Here is a 24,102-nt window from a genome sequence, read left to right as displayed (position 1 = left end):
GTCAAGGGGGCGGATCCTAACTGCAAAATTCTTATTTCTCTATAAGAAATTAAAATAATGTTTTTGAGTATCGTGTTGTTCAAAGAAAACTAAATGTATTAAGTAAAAAGAAAGCCAAAGATAAGCTCCACCCATCCGTCTCGATTTCAGTCGTGATGAATTTTACGTTGGTTGTTAGACTGAGGGACGGGGCGTAATTGCAAAATTTTTATTTCTTTACAAAAGTTGACCATTCTAAAATGTTTCAAATTTCTTGTTCTAAAAAGAAAACTACATAAATTTGGAAAAAAAGTCTTGTAAGAGACATTTTACGAAAGTTGAAAAACTTAGTCTTCAATATGAGGCTAAAAATCCATTTTTTATTTTCGCATACCTATAGATTATTTTGCGCAAAATATGGGAGCAGTAAGTGAGAAGCAAGGCGAAAGGTTCCACCAAGATATAGAAAACATAAAATTTAAATGTTATAAAATAACCCCTGCACTTGTGGTTTATGAATCCGTGTTGAGTTTTTACTCTATATACAGGTGTTATTGAAAGGTACGTACAACAAAATTGACAGTTCTTCGCGATGTCTAAGAAGTCTGAAAAACTTATTTTGTATTATCAAAATTATAAAGGGAAAATTAACCCTTATCCAACCTTTTTAGACGCTACTGAAGCATAAATATGTAAAATTAATTTATTTGAGTAAATCTTAGCAACTGTAACAATGAAACTTTTGTCAAGACTAAATGTTGCTATAGAAACGAGAGATGATCTTTTTATCAGGGCGTACAAAGAATTTGGACATAAATTTTAATAATTTTTATCTCTAAATGGAGAACACTTTTATCTGAACTTTTTTTAAGTTTTAGCACCCATACCTCGAGACCAATTGCCGATTTAATTTTGTACGTACCTTTCAATAGCACGCTGTATATCTACTTTTTTCGTCAAAAATCAATTGTATAAGAACATTTTGCAATTTCAGACTGAAACTGCAAAACCGAATACTCTGAAATCTTGCGGACGTTTTAATCTGTTATTCTATTTCTGCAAAAATTATAGGAATTTGATGTGATGAAATGAAACCTAAAATAACTTATAGGGGTTGAATTCTACAAAAAAATTTTCGGAGTGATAAAAAATTCCATAAGGTATTGAAAATTAAACTTTTGAAAAAATGGCGTAAAAATTCACAAAAAAATCTGGGCTATTTGATCTCGACGTGTCGATTTCGAAAATATGGCGTGTTGGTGGTCCCGAAATAAAATTTTCGAAGTATTCGGTTTTAGCGTCAATTTTTTTAAGAATCCAAAATTTTCAAACATTTCAATTGGCGATTCTGGAAAAGTAGTAGGATTTTTGGACCAAATGAAACCGAAAATAGATTTTGCTTTGGGTAATTTTCGAAGGTGGTCGAAAAATAAGAAGACGTCATCAAAATTTGATGGGAACGGTCAAACAAATTATGATTAGCGTTTTGCCATCTATATGAGAACGTTAAAACATATCTAAAGTTTCACATTACGTTACAAACACCTTAATTTGAGCCGTTCTTAATTTGGTCAACACAATAAATAGCCTGATATTTTTTTCGTTCTAAAACAATGAATGCATTGATAAACCACAAATACAGATTCATAATTAATAAAATTTTGCATATTTTACACAGAATTTTGGAAAAAAAATCAAAATTATATAACAATATTTGACAATTAACTTTTAAATTGCAAAATCAACAGATTTGAAAAAAAATTGAAATGACGTCATCAATTTCTTGGGAGGGGATAAAGGGATCACTTGTGATGGTTAAAAGTTTACACCCGCTATTAAAAAAACATGTATAAATAGAATATCGGAATAGGGAAAGTACCCGTTTTTACAGTTCACACAGCAACAGTTCCCGAAATTTGCAACGACTTGTCACAGATTTTAAGTCCGTGCAGTGTTATTAGACAACCAATAATTTTTCAGTAAAGCAAACATTTTTAATTTTATTAATTGTTATTAAGTTATTATTATTAATGCATGACAAATTTCGTTTTGACGTGAAGTCGAACAGCTTTCTTTTCTGTCATTTCATCACAGCCATCTATGAGAAACAACCTCAAACCTTTGACATTTGTCTACGTGACAGTCGGCGGGAGCGCAGACCTAGTTCGAATAAACCAATGAGTAGACCCAACTCATCCAACACTTAACAGTGCAGAGGTCACCTTGAAGATCAAAATTGATACATTTTTGAAATTTGCATTGCTCAAAATTAAGGGTGAAGAAGTTCCTGTGCCCACTTTACAAACAAAGGTTACCACAAAAGTAAGTAAAAGTGATTTTTACACTTTGTAATCTTTTTCTTTTAATAATAGCTCATTCCTTTGATATATCAGACAAATTAACTTCTTAACTTTTCCACACTTTTCAGGGTAAAACTATCGGCCAGGGTAGTTTTTTCGAAAGTGAAGTTGCGAGAGAAATGGAACAAAAAGCAGGACATAAATTTGTGGGGCGCGGAACCCACAAGGGCAAGGGTATTGCCGTTTTTACGAGTGGTGGCGATTCACAGGTTAAGTCAACAACTGTCTATGAAATGGTATTTATTTGTTGTTGTAGGGGATGAATGCCGCTGTAAGGGCTGTTGTAAGGACGGCGATATATCTAGGTTGCAAAGTCTACTTTATTAAGGTAAGAAATCAATAATAAGTAATGTGATCGGTGGTTCGATTATATTTATATTGTATTGGGAAGTGTTTTTGAATGAGAGAATTTGTAATGAACTTGAATGTAAGAAGAATTCTTGGATTAATTTTATTGCAACACTTGTGCAATACATAATCATTGGAGAAAGTATTAGAATAAATGTTTATTGATTTAAAAGAGTAGTCACTCATGATTATTACTCATTAGGTTTCAAGAACATTATGTACATTTTAATAATTCACTAAAAATATCTTTGTTGTTACTTTCATGGTGACTGTAATATGTATGAAGTAGCAATTTTTTTTGTACTATTCTATAAATTGGTGAAAATATTGAGATATTAGAGTGAACAAATTTAAATTGTTTGAGCTGATGTCTTCAAAATTTTGGGAGGATGGATAGAAGACTCGACCCGATGATAACCTCAAAGCTTGTGTTAAATTTCAGAACCAGTGATTTAGTAGTTTCTAAGATTGACGTAAATCGTAAATGCAAAGTTTAAAATACAGGTTCACTGATAAAGTACAAGTGTCTGTGCATAATATTTTACATCTTTTAGATAAAATTTATCTAGCAATGTTTTAAGATATCGAGTCATCAAGTTTTTTGAAGTAATATACAAATTTCGAGTTGCCATTTTCGGTATTTACGATAATCTTAAGTCGGTTTTGTATTTTTTAATAACAATTTTAAAATTTTCGTGGACAATTTTGAATATTTTTCCAAAAATTAGATATCCAGGGTACAAAAATAAACACAAATATAGAAATGTATTGCTTATGATATATATTTACATAGGATTTCCTAGTAAAGTTTTGAGATAACATAAATCAGAATTATAAAGCTTATTCTCTTAATTAGCGAACATCAGATTATGAAAAAGAGAGAAGATAATAGTTTATACGTAAAAAAATTAAAAAAAATGTTTACTTATCAGCTAATTTAATGTGACGATAAATTTAAAAGTTAATTCGAAACGTACGTCACGTAAGCAGTAAAATTATATTTAATTGACTTCTATCAATTTATGCTCTCACTCTAACAATAGATAACCCGTTTGACCCCAGTTAGTCGAAAATTGTAATGTTTTACCATTTTTCAAAACATCTGGTGGATGTAAATGTGCGGTATAGAGTACTTGCAAAGGGCTTAAATGGAGAAAATGTTTCACATTGTAAAACCACATTACATTCGATGTACAGAATTTGGTTGAGTACTTATTGAGGAACTAAATACAACAAAATTTTAAGCCAATATTGCAATAAATTGAAAACCAAAAGATGTCGTTCTCAAAGTTAAATTTACAACTTCGAGTCCATTGGACGACTGGCTACTTTTATGTTCTCTCGACATTTCTTCGGTCTGTCTGTCTGCCGTCTGTCCGAATGTTTATTAGACAGATAATCTCTGATATTACTGGACCGATTGTTATCAAATTTTATCGTGTAAAACGGTAACCAAAATTTGGATAAAATATTACATTAATAAATATTATTTCCGTTTGTACCCTAGACTTCCAGATTTTTGAAAAAAAAAATCAAAATTGTGTAATATTTTGCAACTTTGAAACTGTATTTATTCCAATTGATATGCGTGTCCTTGAAAAATTGTTAATGACGTCATCACAAAATTTTGTAATGGGAAAACTTACCTGAAACAAATGCGTAGCACGCTTTTTTACATTTACTTTAACATTACATACATGCTTTATTTTAATTGATAAGGGTTATCATAAAAAAATAAAATTCGCAAAATCAAATCTTATATTTCTCGACTTCCAAATTTTTCAATTTTTTGTTGCTGCAATTTTCCGATTTTTAAATTTTTCGTTTTGTTGTTTTTTTATTTTCTTTATTCTTTTCAATGTTTCTTTCGATATTATAATTTTTCTTTTACTAATTTTTTTATATAAGATCAAGTTATTTAATCAAGGTTCAACTTTATAAAGGTTAGATTTTTCAATTTTACAATTTTTGGATTTTTGCAATTTCTCAATTTTCCGATTTCTTTAATTTTCAATATTTCGATTTTACCATATTTCGAGTTTCAATTTTCCGTTTCTCCAATTTTTCAATTCGTTTAAAGTTTTTGTTTTATACTTTTTTATTTTTCAATTTTGCAGTTTTTCCATTTTTTTTTTTTTCATTTGAAAAGTTGGCAAATCGAGAAACTTAAAAATAAAAAAAAAAATAATCGAAGAAATGAATCGAATCGAAAAATTTGAAAACCCAAAAATAATGGAATCGTCAAAATTGGAAAGTCGAAAAACTGACATTGAAAGATCGAAAAATTGAAAAATTAAATACGAAAAAAATGAAAAATTGAATAAATAAGAACATTTTAAAATCCAATAATTGAACAATGTAAAAATTCTAAAACCATAAAATTGAAAAAGTGAAAAATTTTAAAACATACATGATTATTACATATTTGAAATAAATACTAGAAAAATTGCCAATTACACATTGAAAAAACGAAAAATTGAAAAATTGAGAAACTGAAACATCTAAAATTGTAAAAAAGAAAAAACGAAAAATTGAAAAATTAAAAACTCCTGAAATTGCAAATCAAATAATTGCAAAATGTAAAAATCAAAAAATTCAAAAGTTGGAAAATTGAAAAACTGCAAAATTTAAAAATGAAAACTGGAAGAGTTGCATGTCGTAGAATTGAAGAAACAAAAAAAATTAAATGAAAAATTGAAAAATGCAAATCGAAAAATTGGAATTAAAAAAACAATAAATATAAAATCGGAACATTGATAAATCAAAAAATTGCACAATTTAAAAATTGAAAAAAGCAAAAATTATAAAATCGAAACATTGAAAAGGGGAATAATTGAAAAAATAAAGAAAATAAAAAACCGAAACGAAAAATTGAAAAACTAAAAATTAAAAACTTGAGAAACATTGGAAAATTGCAAAATCTAGAAGTCGAAAAATTCAAAAGTTGGAAAATTGAAAAACTGCAAAATTTAAAAATGAAAACTGGAAGAGTTGCATGTCGTAGAATTGAAGAAACAAAAAAAAATTAAATGAAAAGTTGAAAAATTCAAATCGAAAAATTGGAATTAAAAAAACAATAAATATAAAATCGCAACATTGAAAAATCGAAAAATTGCACAATTTAAAAATTGATAAAACAAAAAATGATAAAATCGAAACATTGAAAAGGCGAATAATTGAAAAAATAAAGAAAATAAAAGACCGAAACGAAAAATTGAAAAACTAAAAATTAAAAACTTGAGAAACTCAAACTGGAAAATTGCAAAATCTAAAAATTGAAAAATTCAAAAGTTGGAAAATTGAAAAACTTCAAAATTTAAAAATGAAAACTGGAAGAGTTGCATGTCGTAGAATTGAAGAAACGACAAATTGAAATTGAAAAAAAAAATATAAAATCGGAACATTGAAAAATCGAAAAATTGCACAACTTAAAAATTGATTAAACAAAAGTCAAAAATTGAAGAAACAGAAAATGTAAAACATTTAAATTGAAAAAAGCAAAAAATGATAAAATCGAAACATTGATAAATCGAATAATGGAAAAAATAAAGAAAATAAAAGACCGAAACGGAAAATTGGAAAACTAAAAATTAAAACTTGAGAGACATTGGAAAATTGCAAAATCTAGAAATCGAAAAATTCAAAAGTTGGAAAATTGAAAAACTGCAAAATTTAAAAATGAAAACTGGAAGAGTTGCATGTCGTCGAATTGAAGAAACAAAAAAAATTAAATGAAAAATTGAAAAAAAAATATAAAATTGGAACATTGAAAAATCGAAAAATTGCACAACTTAAAAATTGATTAAACAAAAGTCAAAAATTGAAGAAACGAAAAATTGAAATTAAAAGAAAAATAAAATCGGAACATTGATAAATCAAAAATTGCACAATTTAAAAATTGATAAAACAAAAAATGATAAAATCGAAACACTGAAAAGGCGAATAATTGAAAAAATAAAGAAAATAAAAGATCGAAACGAAAAATTGAAAAACTAAAAATTAAAAACTTGAGAAACTCAAATTGGAAAATTGCAAAATCTAAAAATTGAAAAATTCAAAAGTTGGAAATTTGAAAAACTGCAAAATTTAAAAATGAAAACTGGAAGAGTTGCATGTGGTAGAATTGAAGAAACAAAAAAAAAAATGAAATGAAAAATTGAAAAATGCGAATCGAAAAATTGAAGAAACGAAAAATTGAAATAAAAAAAATAAATATAAAATCGGAACATTGAAAAATCGAAAAATTGCACAATTTAAAAATTGATAAAACAAAAAATGATAAAATCGAAACATTGAAAAGGCGAATAATTGAAAAAATAAAGAAAATAAAAGACCGAAACGAAAAATTGAAAAACTAAAAATTAAAAACTTGAGAAACTCAAATTGGAAAATTGCAAAATCCAAAAATTGAATAATTCAAAAGTTGGAAAATTGAAAAACTGCAAAATTTAAAAATGAAAACTAGAAGAGTTGCATGTCGTAGAATTGAAGAAACAAAAAAATGAAATAAAAAATAATTAAAAAATGCAAATCAAAAAATTGAAGAAATGGCAAATTGAAATTGAAAAAATAAAAATAAAATTGGAACATTGAAAACTCGAATAATTGAAAAAATAAAGAAAATAAAAGACCGAAACGAAAAGTTGGAAAACTAAAAATTAAAAACTTGAGAAACATTGGAAAATTGCAAAATCTAAAAATCGAAAAATTCAAAAGTTGGAGAATTGAAAAACTGCAAAATTTAAAAATGAAAACTGGAAGAATTGCATGTCGTAGAATTGAAGAAACAAAAAAAAATGAAACGAAAATTTAAAAAATAAAAATCGAAAAATTGCCATTGAAAAAAAATTAACAATCAATTTAAAAATTGATGAAACAAAAGTGAAAAATTGAAGAAACGGAAAAAGTAAAACATTAAAATTGAAAAAAGCAAAAAATGATAAAATCGAAACATTGAAAAATCGAATAATAAAATAAAAAATTAAAAACCGAAACGAAAAATTGAAAACTTGAGAAACTCAAATTGGAAGATTGCAAAATTTAAAAATGAAAACTGGAAGAATTGCATGTCGTAGAATTGAAGAAACAAAAAAAAAATGAAACGAAAAATTATAAAATAAAAATCGAAAAATTGACATTGAAAAAAAATTAACAATCAATTTAAAAATTGATGAAACAAAAGTGAAAAATTGAAGAAACGGAAAAAGTAAAACATTTAAATTGAAAAAAGCAAACAATTATAAAATCGAGACATTGAAAAATCGAATAATTAAAGAACATAAGAAATCGAAACGAAAAATTGAAAACTTGAGAAACTCAAATCGAAAAATTGTAAAATCTAAAAATTAAAAAATTCAGAAGTTGGAAAATTAAAAACTGCAAAATTTAAAGGTGAAAATTAAAATTCCAATTTCTTGTGCTTCTTTTTTACTCGAAATTTATTGTAAAATTAATGACAACTCACACAGAATTTATTTATTTTTTTCAGAATGGGTGTCATATTATCACTTTTGCATAATATTTTAAAATATCAAAAGCCATAGGTTATCTTTATAAAGTAATAGATGCCTGATTTTTTCTAATTAATCTTATTTAATAAATATTTAAATAAACAATAAAAGTAAAAAATCAATGTTAGAAATATTTGAAAACGTTTGTTATTGTTCCACAATGATAAATGCTCAAAAATCTCCCTAATACTTAAGATGTGTAAAATTTTATCAGTACTTGCGGTTTATCAATGCATTCATCTTTCTTAGAATTGCTTATATAGGGTGAATTGATGAATGAAAGAATTAATTTTAATAATCAAATCAAGACTTTGGAAGAACATCTATCCAAATACATATATGTGTCCTTTATAATACTTCATAATTTATCTAAAACACCGAATTTGTTTGATTCGATTTAGGAAGGTTACCAAGGCTTGGTCGACGGTGGCAAAAACATCGTCGAAGCCCATTGGGCATCAGTTAGTTCTATAATCCACAAAGGAGGCACTGTCATCGGTTCCGCGCGATGCCTAGAATTCAGAGAACGTGATGGTCGCCTTAAGGCTGCTAAAAATTTAATAGATAACGGCATCACCAACTTGGTGTGCATCGGCGGCGATGGTAGTCTTACCGGAGCGGATATTTTTCGACAAGAGTGGAGCTCCCTTCTCGACGAACTGCTAAACAAAGGATCCATCACGGCAGAACAGCGACAAAAGTACCGCACTTTGCAAATAGCCGGTCTTGTCGGATCTATAGATAACGATTTCTGCGGTACCGACATGACAATTGGTACCGATACAGCCCTGCACAGAATTATCGAAGCCTGCGATGCTATCGTCAGTACGGCGTACTCCCATCAAAGGACCTTCATTATGGAGGTTATGGGTCGACACTGTGGGTGAGTTTTTAGCGAGTGTTAAGTCAGGAATTAATCGGGTCCAAGCATGCGGATGAATTTCAATGATGATTTTGTTACTGAAGTTGTGGCTACAGGATGCTGTGTTATAGGTATTTAGCGTTAGTGGCCGCCCTTACATCTGAGGCCGATTACGTGTTCATTCCTGAATCGCCACCACCGGATGATTGGCAAAAGCGGCTGTGCGATAAATTAGAACAGGTAGAGATGCCTGTTTGAGGCATGAAGACGTGTAACTAATTCACTAATGCTTGCTGAGTTTGCGTTGATTTTGGTTTTGGTTTTTGCATGAGACGTCTTGTGTGTATTGAGGTTTTGTTTGGTGATAGATAGAGTAGGCAGTTTCTGAAAATCGCTTTATTTTTCTATTTGAAATTTACAGATGATTATGTTGGTGGTTGGTTTAACAAAAAAATAAAAAAGAAAAAAAAAACAAGAAAGAAAAGAAATAAATTGTGTGGTGATTCTGTTATGTATTTATTGGTCTTATTTTGATGTCAGTGACTAATTATTTTGTGTTACAAATTTGAAGTACCTCTATCGAAATAAAATAGATCTAAAATTATGTCTTGCATATCAAAAAGTTTTTCTTAATTCCACTGTCAATAACTGAGGGCTCTACGAATTTTCGTTGTACGTTATATCGATTACTTGCGTGATTCGCTTTCCTAACATCCATGGAATCTTCGTTATCAATGTTACCGTTTACAGAAAATATAGTTCCGATGTAGTTTATACAACAGCAATCGCTGATATCTATACACAATTAACTTCTTAACTTGTACAACCCAACTATTCACTTAAATATTCCAAAAACACATTCTACCTTTAAAATCGATTATTGCAACGTGATTGTACATTTAATCCTCTGTTGAAATTATCCCTTCCCTTTTTCGTGATATGTACAGGGATAGACTGAGAATACTTTCAACCTTTACCACAAGACAAGATGAGAAACTGCGAAAAAAAGTAAATCGACATTTTGGAGTGTCCGAAGTGTAGTGACACAAAAACAACTGTACTTGTAAGAACACCGAAATATTCAAAAAATATAGTGTCTCATAATTGTAACAAATAGTGTAATGCCTGTTAAGCAACGCGTTTGTTGTTTAAAAAAAATCTAAGTGATCATTCGATTTTGACTTTAAAAAATATATTACTGTTGTTTCGTTTTTAACGTAGAACAGTTTAGAATTAGTGTGAAATGAAAATCCAAGTTCAAACTGGAAAATACACTTTTGGAATAGTGTGTGGTAATTTTAGCCGATAGCTACATATGACTTATTATTATTTTTTAATGAAACATACTGTACATTTTTATATGCCTTACAGTAGAATTCTTTTAATTTTGGCAAGTTGTTGTAAAACTGAACCAGTAACGACATCTGGTATGTTTCTGTCTTGGTCTGACACACTGTGTTTACACAGATAAAAAATGCCCGCACTTCTTAGAATTTTAGGGGCGGAAACGTAAGCTTTACAAAGATGTTTTATTTTCGAAATTTCGATGGAACATTGCCTCGTGCCAAAGTGGCTTTTGGCTTATTTTTAGCATCGGTGTTGCAATATTTGATGGATAGATAAACCAAGGTATCCGGTTTATTGTAGTACCAATAAAATAAAAGGATTTATAAAGTAGTCCTAAAATACTAGAATTTTTAGACAGGTTTTTCACAAAGTTCACCCTGGATTTGATTACTACATGACGACCAAAATACTAAAAATAATGGATTAAACAACAGTAAGATGCAATAATAAAATATGAGGTGTTCTATTTCAAAATAACATTTTTATAAACACTAAGACTCAATTTTATTTATAGTTCAAGCCCATACCTTTTACTTAAATTGCGAAACTTAAGAAGAGGTCATGCAAAAATATGTAAACAGGCCATACTTTTCCAATCAGCAAGTCGATATCTAATCTTCGAATTTTTGTCGATTTTTAAGCAACTTTTTCAAAAACAAAATTCCCCCTATCGTGAACATTTTGACTTTTTCGATCACCTTTGAAGCTAAACATATTTTCTTATAAATTTCAACCTTATTTCTTCGATAATTGTACTATTTTTCCAGAATCTTCCATTGTAACATGGCAATATTTAGGATTTAAAAGAAATTGAATTCCAAAGCAAATATTTATAAAGTCATGCTCCTGAACCATAAAAAGGCCATATTTTTCGAAACAGCACGTCGATAGCTATATCTCAACATTTTTGTAGTTTTTTAGTAAATTTTTTCAAAAGCAAACTTTTTCAAATTCTCCCTTATAAAAACTTTGACCCTTTTTCGGTCAAATTTGAAACGTATGGGAAGACATTTTCTTGCAGATTTCGACCTCCAGAAGTTGCTTTCGACCTTACTTAGATAGTTTTACCATTTTTCCAAAATCACTTTTTGAAATACGGCACTTTTTAGAATTTAAAAAAATAATAATTCCAAAGTGAATATTTCTAAAATCACGCTCCGGGATTATAATCAGGCCATATTTTTCGAATCAGCACGTCGACATCTGTAACTCAGAATTTTTTGTAGATTTTTTGGCAATTTTTTTCAAAAGCAAAATATTTCAATTTCTACCTTGTAAAAACTTTGGGCCTTCTTCGGTCAACTTTAAAACTTACCTGAAAACATTTTCTTGCAGATTTCGACCTCTGGAAGTTGCTTTCGATCTTGGTTCTTCGATAACTCTTATCATGTTTCCAGAATCGTCTCACACTCCGGGGCCATAAACAAGCAATAATTTTCTAATCAGCACGTGGATATCTATAACCCAGAATTTTTTCTGGACTTTATCGTAACGTTTTCAAAAGCAAAATTTTTCAATACACGTCCTTTATGAAAATTTTTACCCTTTTTCGGCCACCTTGAAAATTTACCCAAAAATACTTTCTTACAGATTTCGACCTTCAGAAGTTGCTTTCGATCTTATTTCTTCGATAACTACCATTTTTCTAGAATCTCCCATTGAAATAATAATATGGCGAATTTTATGATTAAAAAAAAAGTAGAATTCCAAAGCGATTGTTTCTAAAATCACACTCCGGGAAAATAAACAAGCCGTATTTTTCGAATTAGCACGTCGATATCTATTTTTTTTTATGGATTTTTAGGTAATTTTTTCATGAGCAAAATTTTTCAATAACCTTCCATTATGAAAATTTTGATCCTTTTTCGGTCACTTTTGAAACTTACCCAGAGACATTTTCTTGCAGATTTTAACCTCCAGAAGTTGCTTTCGACCTTACTTTTTAGACAGTTTTACCATTTTTCCAAAATCACTCATTGAAATATGGCACTTTTTAGGATTTAAAGAAATAATACTTCCTAAGCGAATATTTCTAAAATCACGCTCTGGGACCATAATTAGGCCACGAAGATATCTGTATCTCAGAATTTTTTGTAGATTTTTAGGCAATTTTTTTCAAAAGCAAAATATTTCCATTTCTGCTTTGTAAAAACTTTGACCCTTCTTCGGTCAACTTTGAAACTTATCTGAAAACATTTTCTTGCAGATTTCGACTTCTGGAAGTTGCTTTCGATCTTAGTTCTTCGATAACTCTATCATGTTTCCAGAATTTTTAGGAAAAAAAAAGGATTCCAAGCGAATATTTATAAAATCACACTCCGGGGCCATAAACAAGCAATATTTTTCTAATCGGCACGTGGATATCTATATATATCCCAGAATTTTTTCTGAATTTTTACGTAACCTTTTCAAAAGCAAAATTTTCCAATACCCGTCCTTTATGAAAATTTTGACCCTTTTTCGGCCACCTTGAAAATCTACCTCAAAATATTTTTTTACAGTTTTCGACCTTCAGAAGTTGCTTTCGATCTTATTTCTTCGATAACTACCATTTTTCTAGAATCTCCCATTGAAATAATAATATGGCGAATTTTAGGATTAAAAAAAAAATCGAATTCCAAAGCGATTATTTCTAAAATCACACTCCGGGAAAATAAACAAGCCGTATTTTTCGAATTAGCACGTCGATGTCTATGTCTAATTTTTTTATGGATTTTTAGGCAATTATTTCAAGAGCAAAATTTTGCTATTTGTACCTTGTAAAAACTTTGAGCCTTCTTCGGTCAACTTTAAAACTTATCTGAAAACATTTTCTTGCAGATTTCGACCTGTGGAAGTTGCTTTCGATCTTGGTTCTTCGATAACTCTATCATGTTTCCAAAATCGTCTATTGATATATGGCCATTTTTAGGATAAAAAAAAAGAATTCTAAGCGAATATTTATAAAATCACACTCCGGGGCCATAAACAAGCAATATTTTTCTAATCAGCACGTGGATATCTATAACCCAGAATTTTTTCGGGATTTTTACGTAACGTTTTCAAAAGTAAAATTTTTCAATACCCATCCTTTTGAAAATTTTGACCCTTTTTCGGCCACCTTTGAAACTTACCCCAAGACATTTTCTTGCAGATTTCGACCTCCAGAAGTTGCTTTCGACCTTACTTCTTAGATAGTTTTATCATTTTTCCAAAATCACTAATTGAAAAAATATGGCACTTTTTAGGATTTAAAAAAATAATAATGCCAAAGCGAATATTTCTAAAATCACGCTCCGGGACTATAATCAGGCCAAATTCTTCGAATCAGCACGTCGACTTCTGTATCTCAGAATTTTTTGTAGATATTCAGGCAGTTTTTTTCAAAAGCAAAATGTTTCAATTTCTACCTTGTAAAAACTATGACCCTTCCTCGGTCAACTTTGAAACTTATCTGAAAACATTTTCTTGCAGATTTCGACCTCTGGAAGTTGCTTTCGATCTTAATTCTGCGATAACTATCATGTTTCCAGAATCGCCTATTGATATATGGCAATTTTTAGGATAAAAAAAAAGAATTTCAAGCAAATATTTATAAAGTCACATTCCGGGGCCATAAACAAGCAATATTTTTCTAATCAGCACCTGGATATCTATAACCCAGAATTTTTTCTGGATTTTTACGTAACGTTTTTAAAAGCAAAATTTTTCAATACCCGTCCTTTATGAAAATGTTTACCCTTTTTCGGCCACCTTGAAAATTTACCCAAAAATATTTTCTTACAGATTTCAACATTCAGAAGTTGCTTTCGATCTTATTTCTTCGATAACTACCATTCTTTATCTCCCACTGAAATAATAATATGGCGAATTTTAGGATTTAAAAAAAATCGAATTCCAAAGCGATTTTTTCTAAAATCACACTCCGGGAGTATAAACAAGCCGTATTTTTCGAATTAGCACGTCGATATCTATTTCAATTTTTTTTATGGATTTTTAGGTAATTTTTTCAAGAGCAAAATTTTTCAATAACCTTCCATTATAAAAATTTTGATCCTTTTTTCGGCCACCTTTGAAACTTACTCAAAGACATTTTCTTGCAGATTTCGACCTCCAGAATTTACTTTAGACCTTACTTCTTAGATAGTTTTACCACTTTTCCAAAATCACTTATTGAAATATGACACTTTTTAGGATTCAAAAAAATAATAATTCCAAAGCGAATATTTCTAAAATCACGCTCCGGGACTATAATCAGGCCGTATTTTTCGAATCAGCACGTCGATATCTGTATCTCAGAATTTTTTGTAGATTTTTTAGGCAATTTTTTTCAAAAGCAAAATATTTTCAATTTCTACCTTGTAAAAACTTTGACCCTTCTTCGGTCAACTTTGAAACTTATTTGAAAACATTTTCTTGCAGATTTCCACCTTTGGAAGTTGTTTTCGATCTTAGTTCTTTGATAACTCTATCATGTTTCCAGAATCGCCTATTTATATATGGCAATTTTTAGGATTAAAAAAAAGAATTCCAAAGGAATATTTATAAAATCACACTCCGGGGCCATAAACAAGCAATATTTTTCCAATCAGCACGTGGATATCTATAACCCAGAATTTTTGCTGAATTTTTGCGTAACGTTTTCAAAAGCAAAATTTTTCAATACCCGTCCTTCATGAAAATTTTGACCCTTTTTCGGCCACCTTGAAAATTTACCCAAAAATATTTTCTTACAGATTTCGATCTTCAGAAGTTGCTTTCGATCTTATTTCTTCGATAACTACCATTTTTCTAGAATCTCACATTGAAATAATAATATGGCGAATTTTAGGATTAAAAAAAAATCGAATTCCAAAGCGATTATTTCTAAAATCACACTCCGGGAAGATAAACAAGCCGTATTTTTCGAATTAGCACGTCGATATCTATTTCAAATTTTTTTATGGATTTTTAGGTAATTTTTTCAACATCAAAATTTTTAAATTATTTCTCTCTTATAAAAACTTTGACCCTTTTCCGTTCAACTTTGAAACTTATCGAAAGACATTGTCTTGCAGATTTTGACCTCCTGAACTTACTTTAGGCCTGATTTCTTCGATTTCTCCTACTATTTTTCCAGAATCGCCCATTGAACGTGGACATTTTAGGATTTAAAAAAAAAATTGAATTCCAAAGCGAAAATTCTATTCTAATAAAAAAATAATAATAAATTTTATGTCGCGCTTCAAGAACAGAACACTGTATTGATTATCTTAATCGGCATTTTTTTTTTTATTCCTAATAATTAGTAACAAATATAAGAATGCGTGTTTATTGATTTACTCGGTGCCTATATTATTCAAAATTGCCTTTTAAATATTAAAAAAAAAAATTCCGAAAACTTGTTATATGTTATATTTTGTTTTATTACACATTTAAATGCAGAAAAATTTCACGCCTCGTACAATATGATCAAATAATTAAACAGTACCGGCGGTTTTACTACATCGCAATATAACCATTCATAAAACTTATTATCGATAACAGAGCACTGATTTTTATTTTCATAGAGCACGGTCATAAGACTGATAGTTTATTTAAAACATTATAAAAGTCAACCACTGATATGATTTTGTGTTGATAACCTGCAGCATTATCTACAATTTAGTTTACAACAAGTACGTATAAAAAAAGTTACACAATAACCAAATACTGATTTTAAAAAACTATAATTTCAACTTCACGAAAAGACCGAAACCAGAAGTTTTATTTAAGATCAACCTTTAACGATTTTGTCATTCTTAATAGCCACGCTTTTGCACCGTTGCATCGGTGCCCTACTTGCCCTAATCAGCTCACAGTTTTCAAAAGCATAACTAACCGTTTTACAGTTACTTAGCTTTAGCCGCTGCACTGGCCAGTGAAGCTGATTTCGCTTTTATACCCGAGTGGCCGGCTGACCTCGAGTGGCAAGAAAAGTTATGTCATAAATTGCACCAGGTACATTTGCAGCTTTTAACTTTCTTTGCGCTTTTGTATATATTTTATTGTCGTTCTTTATCTAAGACTTTCTTCTTCTCTAACTTTTCTATTTATGTGGCAAAATTACTGGAATTGGAACGCTTATGTTTTATTTAATAATAATAATAAAAATAATAATACATATTACCTCTCAATGTTTTACATTCTAACGCATACATTGAAAAAAATAAACGATTACCCCTTTTTCTTTAAATACTTAATTCCAACACATTTAGATATTTGATGACATACCCGTAGTTAGAAAACGGCATATGATATTTAACTATCGTTGTGGTAGTATAGTAGATCTTTTTTTGCATGAATAATTACTGAGTAGATGTATAGTCGTGTTATATGATTAAAACATTGTTACACGATCTTTTATCTAACACTCGTAATATTTAAAACTCTCAGTTGACAAAAAAAGTTAAAGAAAAAGTAATTCGTAGATGAGAAAGACTCTGTGCAGACATTTCACTTGAAACTAATTTTTTTTCTTCGCAAGGAACGCGCGATGGGTCAGCGTCTGAACATCATCATTGTAGCCGAAGGCGCCATCGATCGTAATGGCGAAGCCATCACAGCAGAGATGATCAAGAAAGTAGTAGTTGACAATTTGCAACAGGACACCAGGATTACCGTCTTAGGTCACGTGCAACGTGGTGGCAACCCTACGGCTTTTGACAGAATTTTGGCTTGTCGCATGGGAGCTGAAGCCGTCATGGCTTTGATGGAATCTGACGAAAACACAGAACCTTGCGTTATTTCGCTAGACGGTAATCAGGCAGTGAGACTACCCTTGATGGAGTGCGTGAAACGCACTAAGGCCGTGGCACAGGTAAACAAAACAAATTAAGAATGCGGTAGTAATGTTATAATGTGTATTTGATAGGCAATGGCTGACAAGAAATTCGACTTGGCTGTGGAACTGCGAGGCAAGTCTTTCATGCGCAATTTGGAAACGTATAAGCTTTTGACACGTTTGAGGCCGCCAAAGGGGTCCTATGCCGACGATGGACACAGGGTACGTTTGGTGTTTTTTATTTATTTTATTTGGTGTTCAAAGAAATTTTGACCGTGTTTTTTGATAACGTTGTTTTTACACCCAATAGAACGTATCGAAACTAAGTATATGGGGCCAGGTAAGTGAATTGCAAAATTGTAGAGCTTTCCTGAAGCTTCACTATGTGTATTTTTTTGTAATTCAGTGTATTTTATAATATCATACAAGCGAAAAAAGTCGTCTAGTAGGTGGTGAAGTTTATTTTTAAAATAATGATGTTGGTTTTGCAGCAGTTTGACACTGTCAAACTGAACAAAAAATTCTTTGGTGCTGCCAACATATTTTTTTTTTAATTGTGTTGGCCAAATCTGCCATGTCACAGTTGTTCGTTTTTGAAGTTATAAAAAATTGTTCGCGAAATTGTTTCCATCGCATTAAGGCTCGCGTCTGATCTGGTTTCGTCCTAGCATAGCATAGAAAAGTTCGACCTTTACCCATATTTTCAGTGGCTCGCCACTAGGGGACTGCGCCTCTCTGCGACTTTCCTAAAGTGCTAAAAATGCGCGCAGACGCCCTCCTTAAAATTATTATGTTCGCTTTTATTTACTCTGAAAATGCAGATGTCGAGCTAACAAGTAACAGTACAGCCATCACAATTTTTTGAATGAATTCCATGGCCGACTAGACGATATTTTCTTTTTTTTTTTTTTTCAAATATGATATTTATAGAAATTTCAGTAGATACGTAGACATCGATGTTTTCACCCCTCCATTTTACGTTCCTGTTAGTATTATTTAAAGTTTCTTTAAAGTTAAATTCGTTTCGCCATTCATACGATTATAGGCTTCGGCTTTTTAGAATATAAATTTTTATTAGTATTCAAAAAAAGTGATCTTCCTGTACTATCGCACGCAAAAGTACAAACCATTGTTTTTTAACAAAAACGGATACTTAAATTTTTCATGGGTAAAGTTTAAATGGAAAGTGTTTTTTTTTATCAACCTGACTTTTAGTGAGAAATCGAATAAACTGACGAATATTGACAATTCTAAAATAAAACAACACGAAACCTCGGAATGAAATATATAAAAATTATCTTCAATGTATCTTCTCTCTATTTAAATTTTGGAGCTTTTAAATACTTCGAATTTTACATTTTTCGATTTTTCAATTTGTTGATGTTTTAAATTTTCAATTTTTCAAATTTTTAAATGTTAGATTTTTTACTTTTTTGTTTAGACTTCTTAATCTTTCGATTTTTTGCCTTTCGTTTTTAGATTTACCGATTTTTCAATTTTTCGGAATAAATTTTTCAGTTTTTCGATGTTTCGTGTTTTCACTTTTTGGTTTATCGTTTCTTTTAACTTAAAATTTTTCAATTTTGAGTTTTTTCGATTTTCCAATATTTCAACGTTTCAGTTTTGGAATTTATGTTTTTAAATTTATCGATTATTCAATGTTTCCATTTTTTGGCGTTTCGAAATTTTTGGATTTTTCGATTTCTCAATTTCTCGATTAATGAATTTTTAATTTTTCGACTTTTCAATTTTTGGTCTTTCCGTTTTCTCGATTTCTCAATTTTTCGATTTTCTAATTTTCAGTGATTAAGTTTTGGGATTTTTCCATATGTATTTCGATTTTTAAATTTTTAGATATTTCGACTTTCTGTTTTACTGATTTTTTACTTATTCGATTTTCAAAATTACGCGATTTTTTAATTCTTACATTTTTCAATTTTTTCAATTTATTGATTTTTCGAATCGTTGATGTTTTGATTTATCGATGTTATAAATTTTCAATTTTTCGAATAGTTAAATTTTACATTTTTCACTTTTTTGTTGTTTCGATTTCTTAATTATTGGATATTTTGCCTTGTCGTTTTTAGATTTTTCGACTTTTCAAATTTTCGGAATTCATTTTTCAGTTTTTCGATATTTCGATTTAACGGTTTTTTCGATTTTTCACTTTTTGGTTTATCGTTGTTTTTTTTTAAGTTAAAATTTTTCAATTTTGAATTTTTTCGATTTTCCAGTTTTTCAACGTTTCATTTTTAGGATTTATGTATTTAAATTTTTCGATTTTTCAATGTTTCAATTTTTGGCGTTTCTAAATTTTTCCATTTTTCGATTTCTCAATTTCTCAATTAATGGATTTTGAATTTTTCGACTTCAATTTTTCATCTTTCCGTTTTCTCGATTTCTCAATTTTTCGATTTTCTAATTTTCAGTGATTAAGTTTTGGGATTTCTCCATATGTATTTCGATTTTTCAATTTTTAGATTTTTTGACTTTCTGTTTTACTGATTTTTTACTTATTCGATTTTCAAAATTACGCGATTTTTTAGTTCTTACATTTTTCAATTTTTTCAATTTTTTGATTTTTCGAATCGTTGATGTTTTGATTTCTCGCTGTTATAAATTTTCAATTTTTCGAATAGTTAAATTTTACATTTTTCACTTTTTTCATGTTTCGATTTCTTAATTATTGGATATTTTGCCTTCTCGTTTTTAGATTTTTCGACTTTTCAATTTTTCGGAATAAATTTTTCAGTTTTTCGATATCTCGATTTTTCAATTTTCGAATTAACGGTTTTTTCGATTTTCATCTTCTCGTTTTTAGATTTTCCGATTTTTCACTTTTTGGTTTATCGGTTTTTTTAAGTTAAAATTTTTCAATTTTGAATTTTTTCGATTTTCCAGTTTTTCGACGTTTCAGTTTTGGGATTTATGTATTTAAATTTTTCGATTTTTCAATTTTTGACGTTTTTCAATTTTTCGATTTCTTAATTTTTCGATTAATTGATGTTTTAATTTTGCCACTTTCCGATTTCTCGATTTCTCAATTTTTCGATTTTCTAATTTTCAATGCTTAAGTGGAATTTTTCAATATGTATTTCGATTTTTCAAAATTTTGCAATTTTTTAAATCTTCCATTACAAATCTTTTTGTTGTTTCGATTTTTTGCGTTCTCATTGTATATATTATATTATATGTATATTTCCATTTTTCAATTTTTCGAAATTAATTTTTCAGTTTTTCAATATTTCGATTTTTCAGTCTTTCAATTTATAGGGTTTTTTAAGTTTAAATTTTTCAATTTTGAATTTTCCCATTTTTCGTTCTTCAGGTATTTCGATATCTCATTTTTTCTATTTTTCGAGTTCTCGACTTATCGATCTTTTGATGTTTCGTTTTCGGGTATTTTCAATTTTTCGATTTCTCAGTTTTTCCATTATTCGTTCGACGTTCATTTTTCGACGTTTCAGTTTTGGGATTTATGTACATATTTAAACTTTTCGATTTTTCAATTTTTGGCGTTTCCAAATTTTTGGATTTTTCGATTTCTCGATTAATCCAACTTTTCGATTTCTCTATTCAAGTTTTGGAATTTTTCAAGATTGCGGTTTTTAAATTTTTAGATTTTTCGACTTTCCCATTTTTCGTTCTTCAGGTATTTCGATATCTCAGTTTTTCTATTTTTCGAGTTCTCGACTTATTGATCTTTTGATGTTTCGTTTTCGGGTATTTTCAATTTTTCGATTTCTCAGTTTTTCCATTATTCGTCTTTACGTTTATTCGACGTTTCAGTTTGGAGATTTTTGTATTTACATTTTTCGATATTTTAATTTTTCACTTTTTGGCGTTCCTAAATTTTCCAAGTTTTCGATTTCTCTGTTCAAGTTGTGGGATTTTTCAAGATTTCGATTTTTAAATTTTTAGATTTTTCAACATTTTCATCTACTCCATATTTTAATTTTTGGATTTTTTAGATTTTTAAAATTCTTGGTTTTCCAATTTTTCGGTTTTAACAATATTTTGATCTCTCCTTCAAAAACGAACATCACATATTAAAATAAAAGACGCTAGGAGCCCCTAAGATAATCTAAACTTCTTTCCAAATAAAGAACTCCACGGATCCTAGAAGTAAAAATATATTATCAGTGTATGCTTAACTTCAATTGTTTATGTTTATACATCGATAGAATGCGACAATTAAGCAGCAAAACGTTCTGAACATTATTTTGTTCTATGTAATCAATTTCTGTAATCAAGCAAGGAAACTTTAGTCCTTGTCCATTCTATTCTACTTTAGTGTTTAGGAAATTATGGTAGCCGGCAGAGAGAAGGCGGAGGAGCTTAATACCTCTCGCTGCTATACTTTTGCGTGCGATAGCACATAATTTTTGTATTTTGATTACAACACAAATCCCGGATCAGACAAACCTTACAAAATGTTGACACATTAATTATATGTATTCAACTTTCTTACTCTTTTTCTCTACTTTCCTTCTCGTACTGTGCTTTTTGTAAATTAATTTTCACCAACACTGCAAACTATTAGTTATAAGCGCTTTATTTTGTACACTTTAGGAGCGTTACACTGTAGCTGTAATGCACATTGGAGCCCCAGCTTGTGGCATGAACGCCGTGGTCAGATCCTTCGTCCGTAACAGCATATACCGTGGAGACACTGTCTTGGGTATTCAAGAAGGTGTAGAAGGTCTCATCGCAGGAAACGTCAAAAAAATGGGTTAGTCACATTCATGTTCATTAATCATTTAACTATTACATAATAACGTTTTATAGAATGGGCGGAAGTTGCCGGATGGGTTAGTACTGGAGGTGCTAATTTAGGCACCAAACGTACCTTGCCTGGAAATCGCATGGGTTTGGTGGCAGCCAGATTGGCAGAATTTAAGATTCAAGGATTACTCATAATTGGAGGTTTTGAAGTGAGTAATATTTGTCTTCGTTGATTAGCATTTCATTGATAATGTGTCACTATAGGCGTTCTCAGCAGCTTGTCAGTTCTTAGACGGTAGAAAAGAGCACTCAGCACTCAACATACCCATTGTGGTAATTCCGGGTACCATCAGTAACAACGTCCCTGGAACTGAATTTTCGCTGGGTTGCGACACTGCGCTTAATGAGATTACCGAAATTTGCGATCGAATCAGACAGTCTGCGCAGGGAACGAAAAGAAGAGTGTTTATCATCGAAACTATGGGAGGCTATTGTGGGTATTTGGCAACACTTGCCGGTAAGTCATTGTGTGTCAAATTCAGTATTTTTAGAGTGCTATTTAAGTTTTTTTTCACCAATCAAATTGTTATAGGTATAGCTGGTGGTGCAGATGCCGCTTACATTCACGAAGAAAAATTCACAATTAAAGATTTGCAACAAGACGTATACCACATGGCTGCTAAAATGGCCGAAGGTGTTCAAAGGGGTTTAATTTTACGTAACGAAAAGGCGAACGAAAATTACAATACCGACTTCATCTATCGTCTTTATTGCGAGGAAGGGAAAGGACTGTTTAGTGCAAGAATGAATGTACTAGGTTGGTGTTATTGCAATATTACTATAATATAATAAGATAATAAAAATGTGATTATTTTAAGGACACATGCAACAAGGCGGTTCGCCCACCCCTTACGATCGAAATCTTGGTACGAAAATGGCCTCTAAAGCTGTAGAGTGGATTGGAAATCAACTGAAAGAGCACTCTCGTCCCGATGGATCCACTGATTGTACTGATCCAAACAGCATAGTTCTTTTAGGAATTGTGAAACGACAATACAAATTTACGTCGATTGCTGAACTGAGAGAACAAACTAACTTTGAGTATGGTCACAATTTTGAAATGTATGTGTGTGTATTGTATTCGTCTGTTACAGTTTGCGCGTGCCAAAGGAACAGTGGTGGTTGAAGTTGCGCCCGTTGGCGCGTATTTTGTCAAAGCATGATTCGGCGTACGATGAGGAAGGAATGTACATGACCGTTGAGGATCGTCATATTTCCAATTAGGTGCTGGTTACTGTGCCATTTTGATGTCGATAATAATATGTAGCAAAATTTACGTTTTATGAGGCTTACAGATTTTATTTATTTTATTTATGTAAATATATTATACATGATGATTAGTTCATTAATTTGATAGGGAATTTTAAAAAACATTTTAGGCGATTTAAGGTTTTTTAAAATGTTAGAAGACTGTATCCAGTGGATGTTATTATTTAGCTGAAGTCTTTCAAAATCAAACGTGAATATAATATAGCGATTTTGTAACCAAAAATGTAAACGTGTTTGTTATATCAATAAACGTGAGTTAATATACTTTATGCGTTTTGAATTGGTAAATGAATTGTACATTTTTAGTACCAGTTCATAGAGGGGCTGTAAGCATTCTAATCTTTAATTAAAAAGTTTTAAACCGAATCTTGGAACTACAGAAATAGAGATGGTGATTTTGTGAAAATAAAAAATGACCAAGAATGTTTCAGATTAATGAATACCTAATTATTTTTTTCAATTACAAGGAATTATATGAGTTCGACAAGTATGAGCATGCCGTATGATTTTTTTAAATTTGGGGCGGCTCTGGAAACAAAAGTTATGAAAGACGTAGCGTGCAGTTTAACAAATTTAACCTCAATTTAATTCAGTGACAAATGACATTTATGCAAAAAATAATTAAACTACGCCATACGTCTCTCATTTCATTTGTTTCTGTTATTATGTCAAATTTAAAAAATCATACGGTAGTAACAATAAACTAAATTCTCGTAAATTAAACACTGGTAAAACTATTTATAAGAAAAGTGGACACATTTAACTCATTTGTTGGTTAGATTTTTTGTGGTCATAATATGTCGAAAGTTTTTACTTTTTTATTCACCGCTCCTAACAATTTCACACTTTACTTTTTTTGGT

The 24,102-nt window shown here is 30.1% G+C and overlaps 1 protein-coding gene across 4 annotated transcripts; it reads left to right on the top strand.

Annotated features, from left to right (window-relative positions):
• The first annotated feature begins 1,947 nt into the window (after positions 1-1,947).
• On the top strand, positions 1,948-23,506 carry LOC135127991 (ATP-dependent 6-phosphofructokinase). 4 transcript variants are annotated; one of them, XM_064054755.1, is made up of 14 exons: positions 1,948-2,301; positions 2,408-2,548; positions 2,596-2,667; positions 8,599-9,080; positions 16,256-16,364; positions 16,891-17,223; positions 17,278-17,409; positions 17,498-17,527; positions 21,760-21,919; positions 21,976-22,121; positions 22,177-22,429; positions 22,505-22,729; positions 22,791-23,013; positions 23,067-23,506. In XM_064054755.1, the coding sequence occupies exons 2-14, from the start codon at positions 2,459-2,461 to the stop codon at positions 23,194-23,196; spliced, it is 2,385 nt and encodes a 794-aa protein (XP_063910825.1). In that variant the 5' UTR covers positions 1,948-2,301; positions 2,408-2,458; the 3' UTR covers positions 23,197-23,506. The 4 variants fall into 4 exon arrangements, with proteins under 4 accessions (XP_063910825.1, XP_063910824.1, XP_063910827.1 ...); XM_064054754.1 differs by lacking the exon at positions 16,256-16,364 and adding an exon at positions 9,191-9,299 and having other exon boundaries at positions 1,949-2,301; XM_064054757.1 differs by lacking the exon at positions 17,498-17,527 and having other exon boundaries at positions 1,950-2,301.
• Positions 23,507-24,102: the final 596 nt, after the last annotated feature.

This window comes from Zophobas morio, unplaced genomic scaffold (genome assembly GCF_036711695.1).
Source record: "Zophobas morio isolate AGI-343-1 ecotype UQ-CSIRO unplaced genomic scaffold, CSIRO_AGI_Zmor_V1 ptg000012l, whole genome shotgun sequence".
Classification (NCBI taxonomy): domain Eukaryota; kingdom Metazoa; phylum Arthropoda; class Insecta; order Coleoptera; family Tenebrionidae; genus Zophobas; species Zophobas morio.
This window is presented reverse-complemented; position numbering and strand designations above follow the sequence as displayed.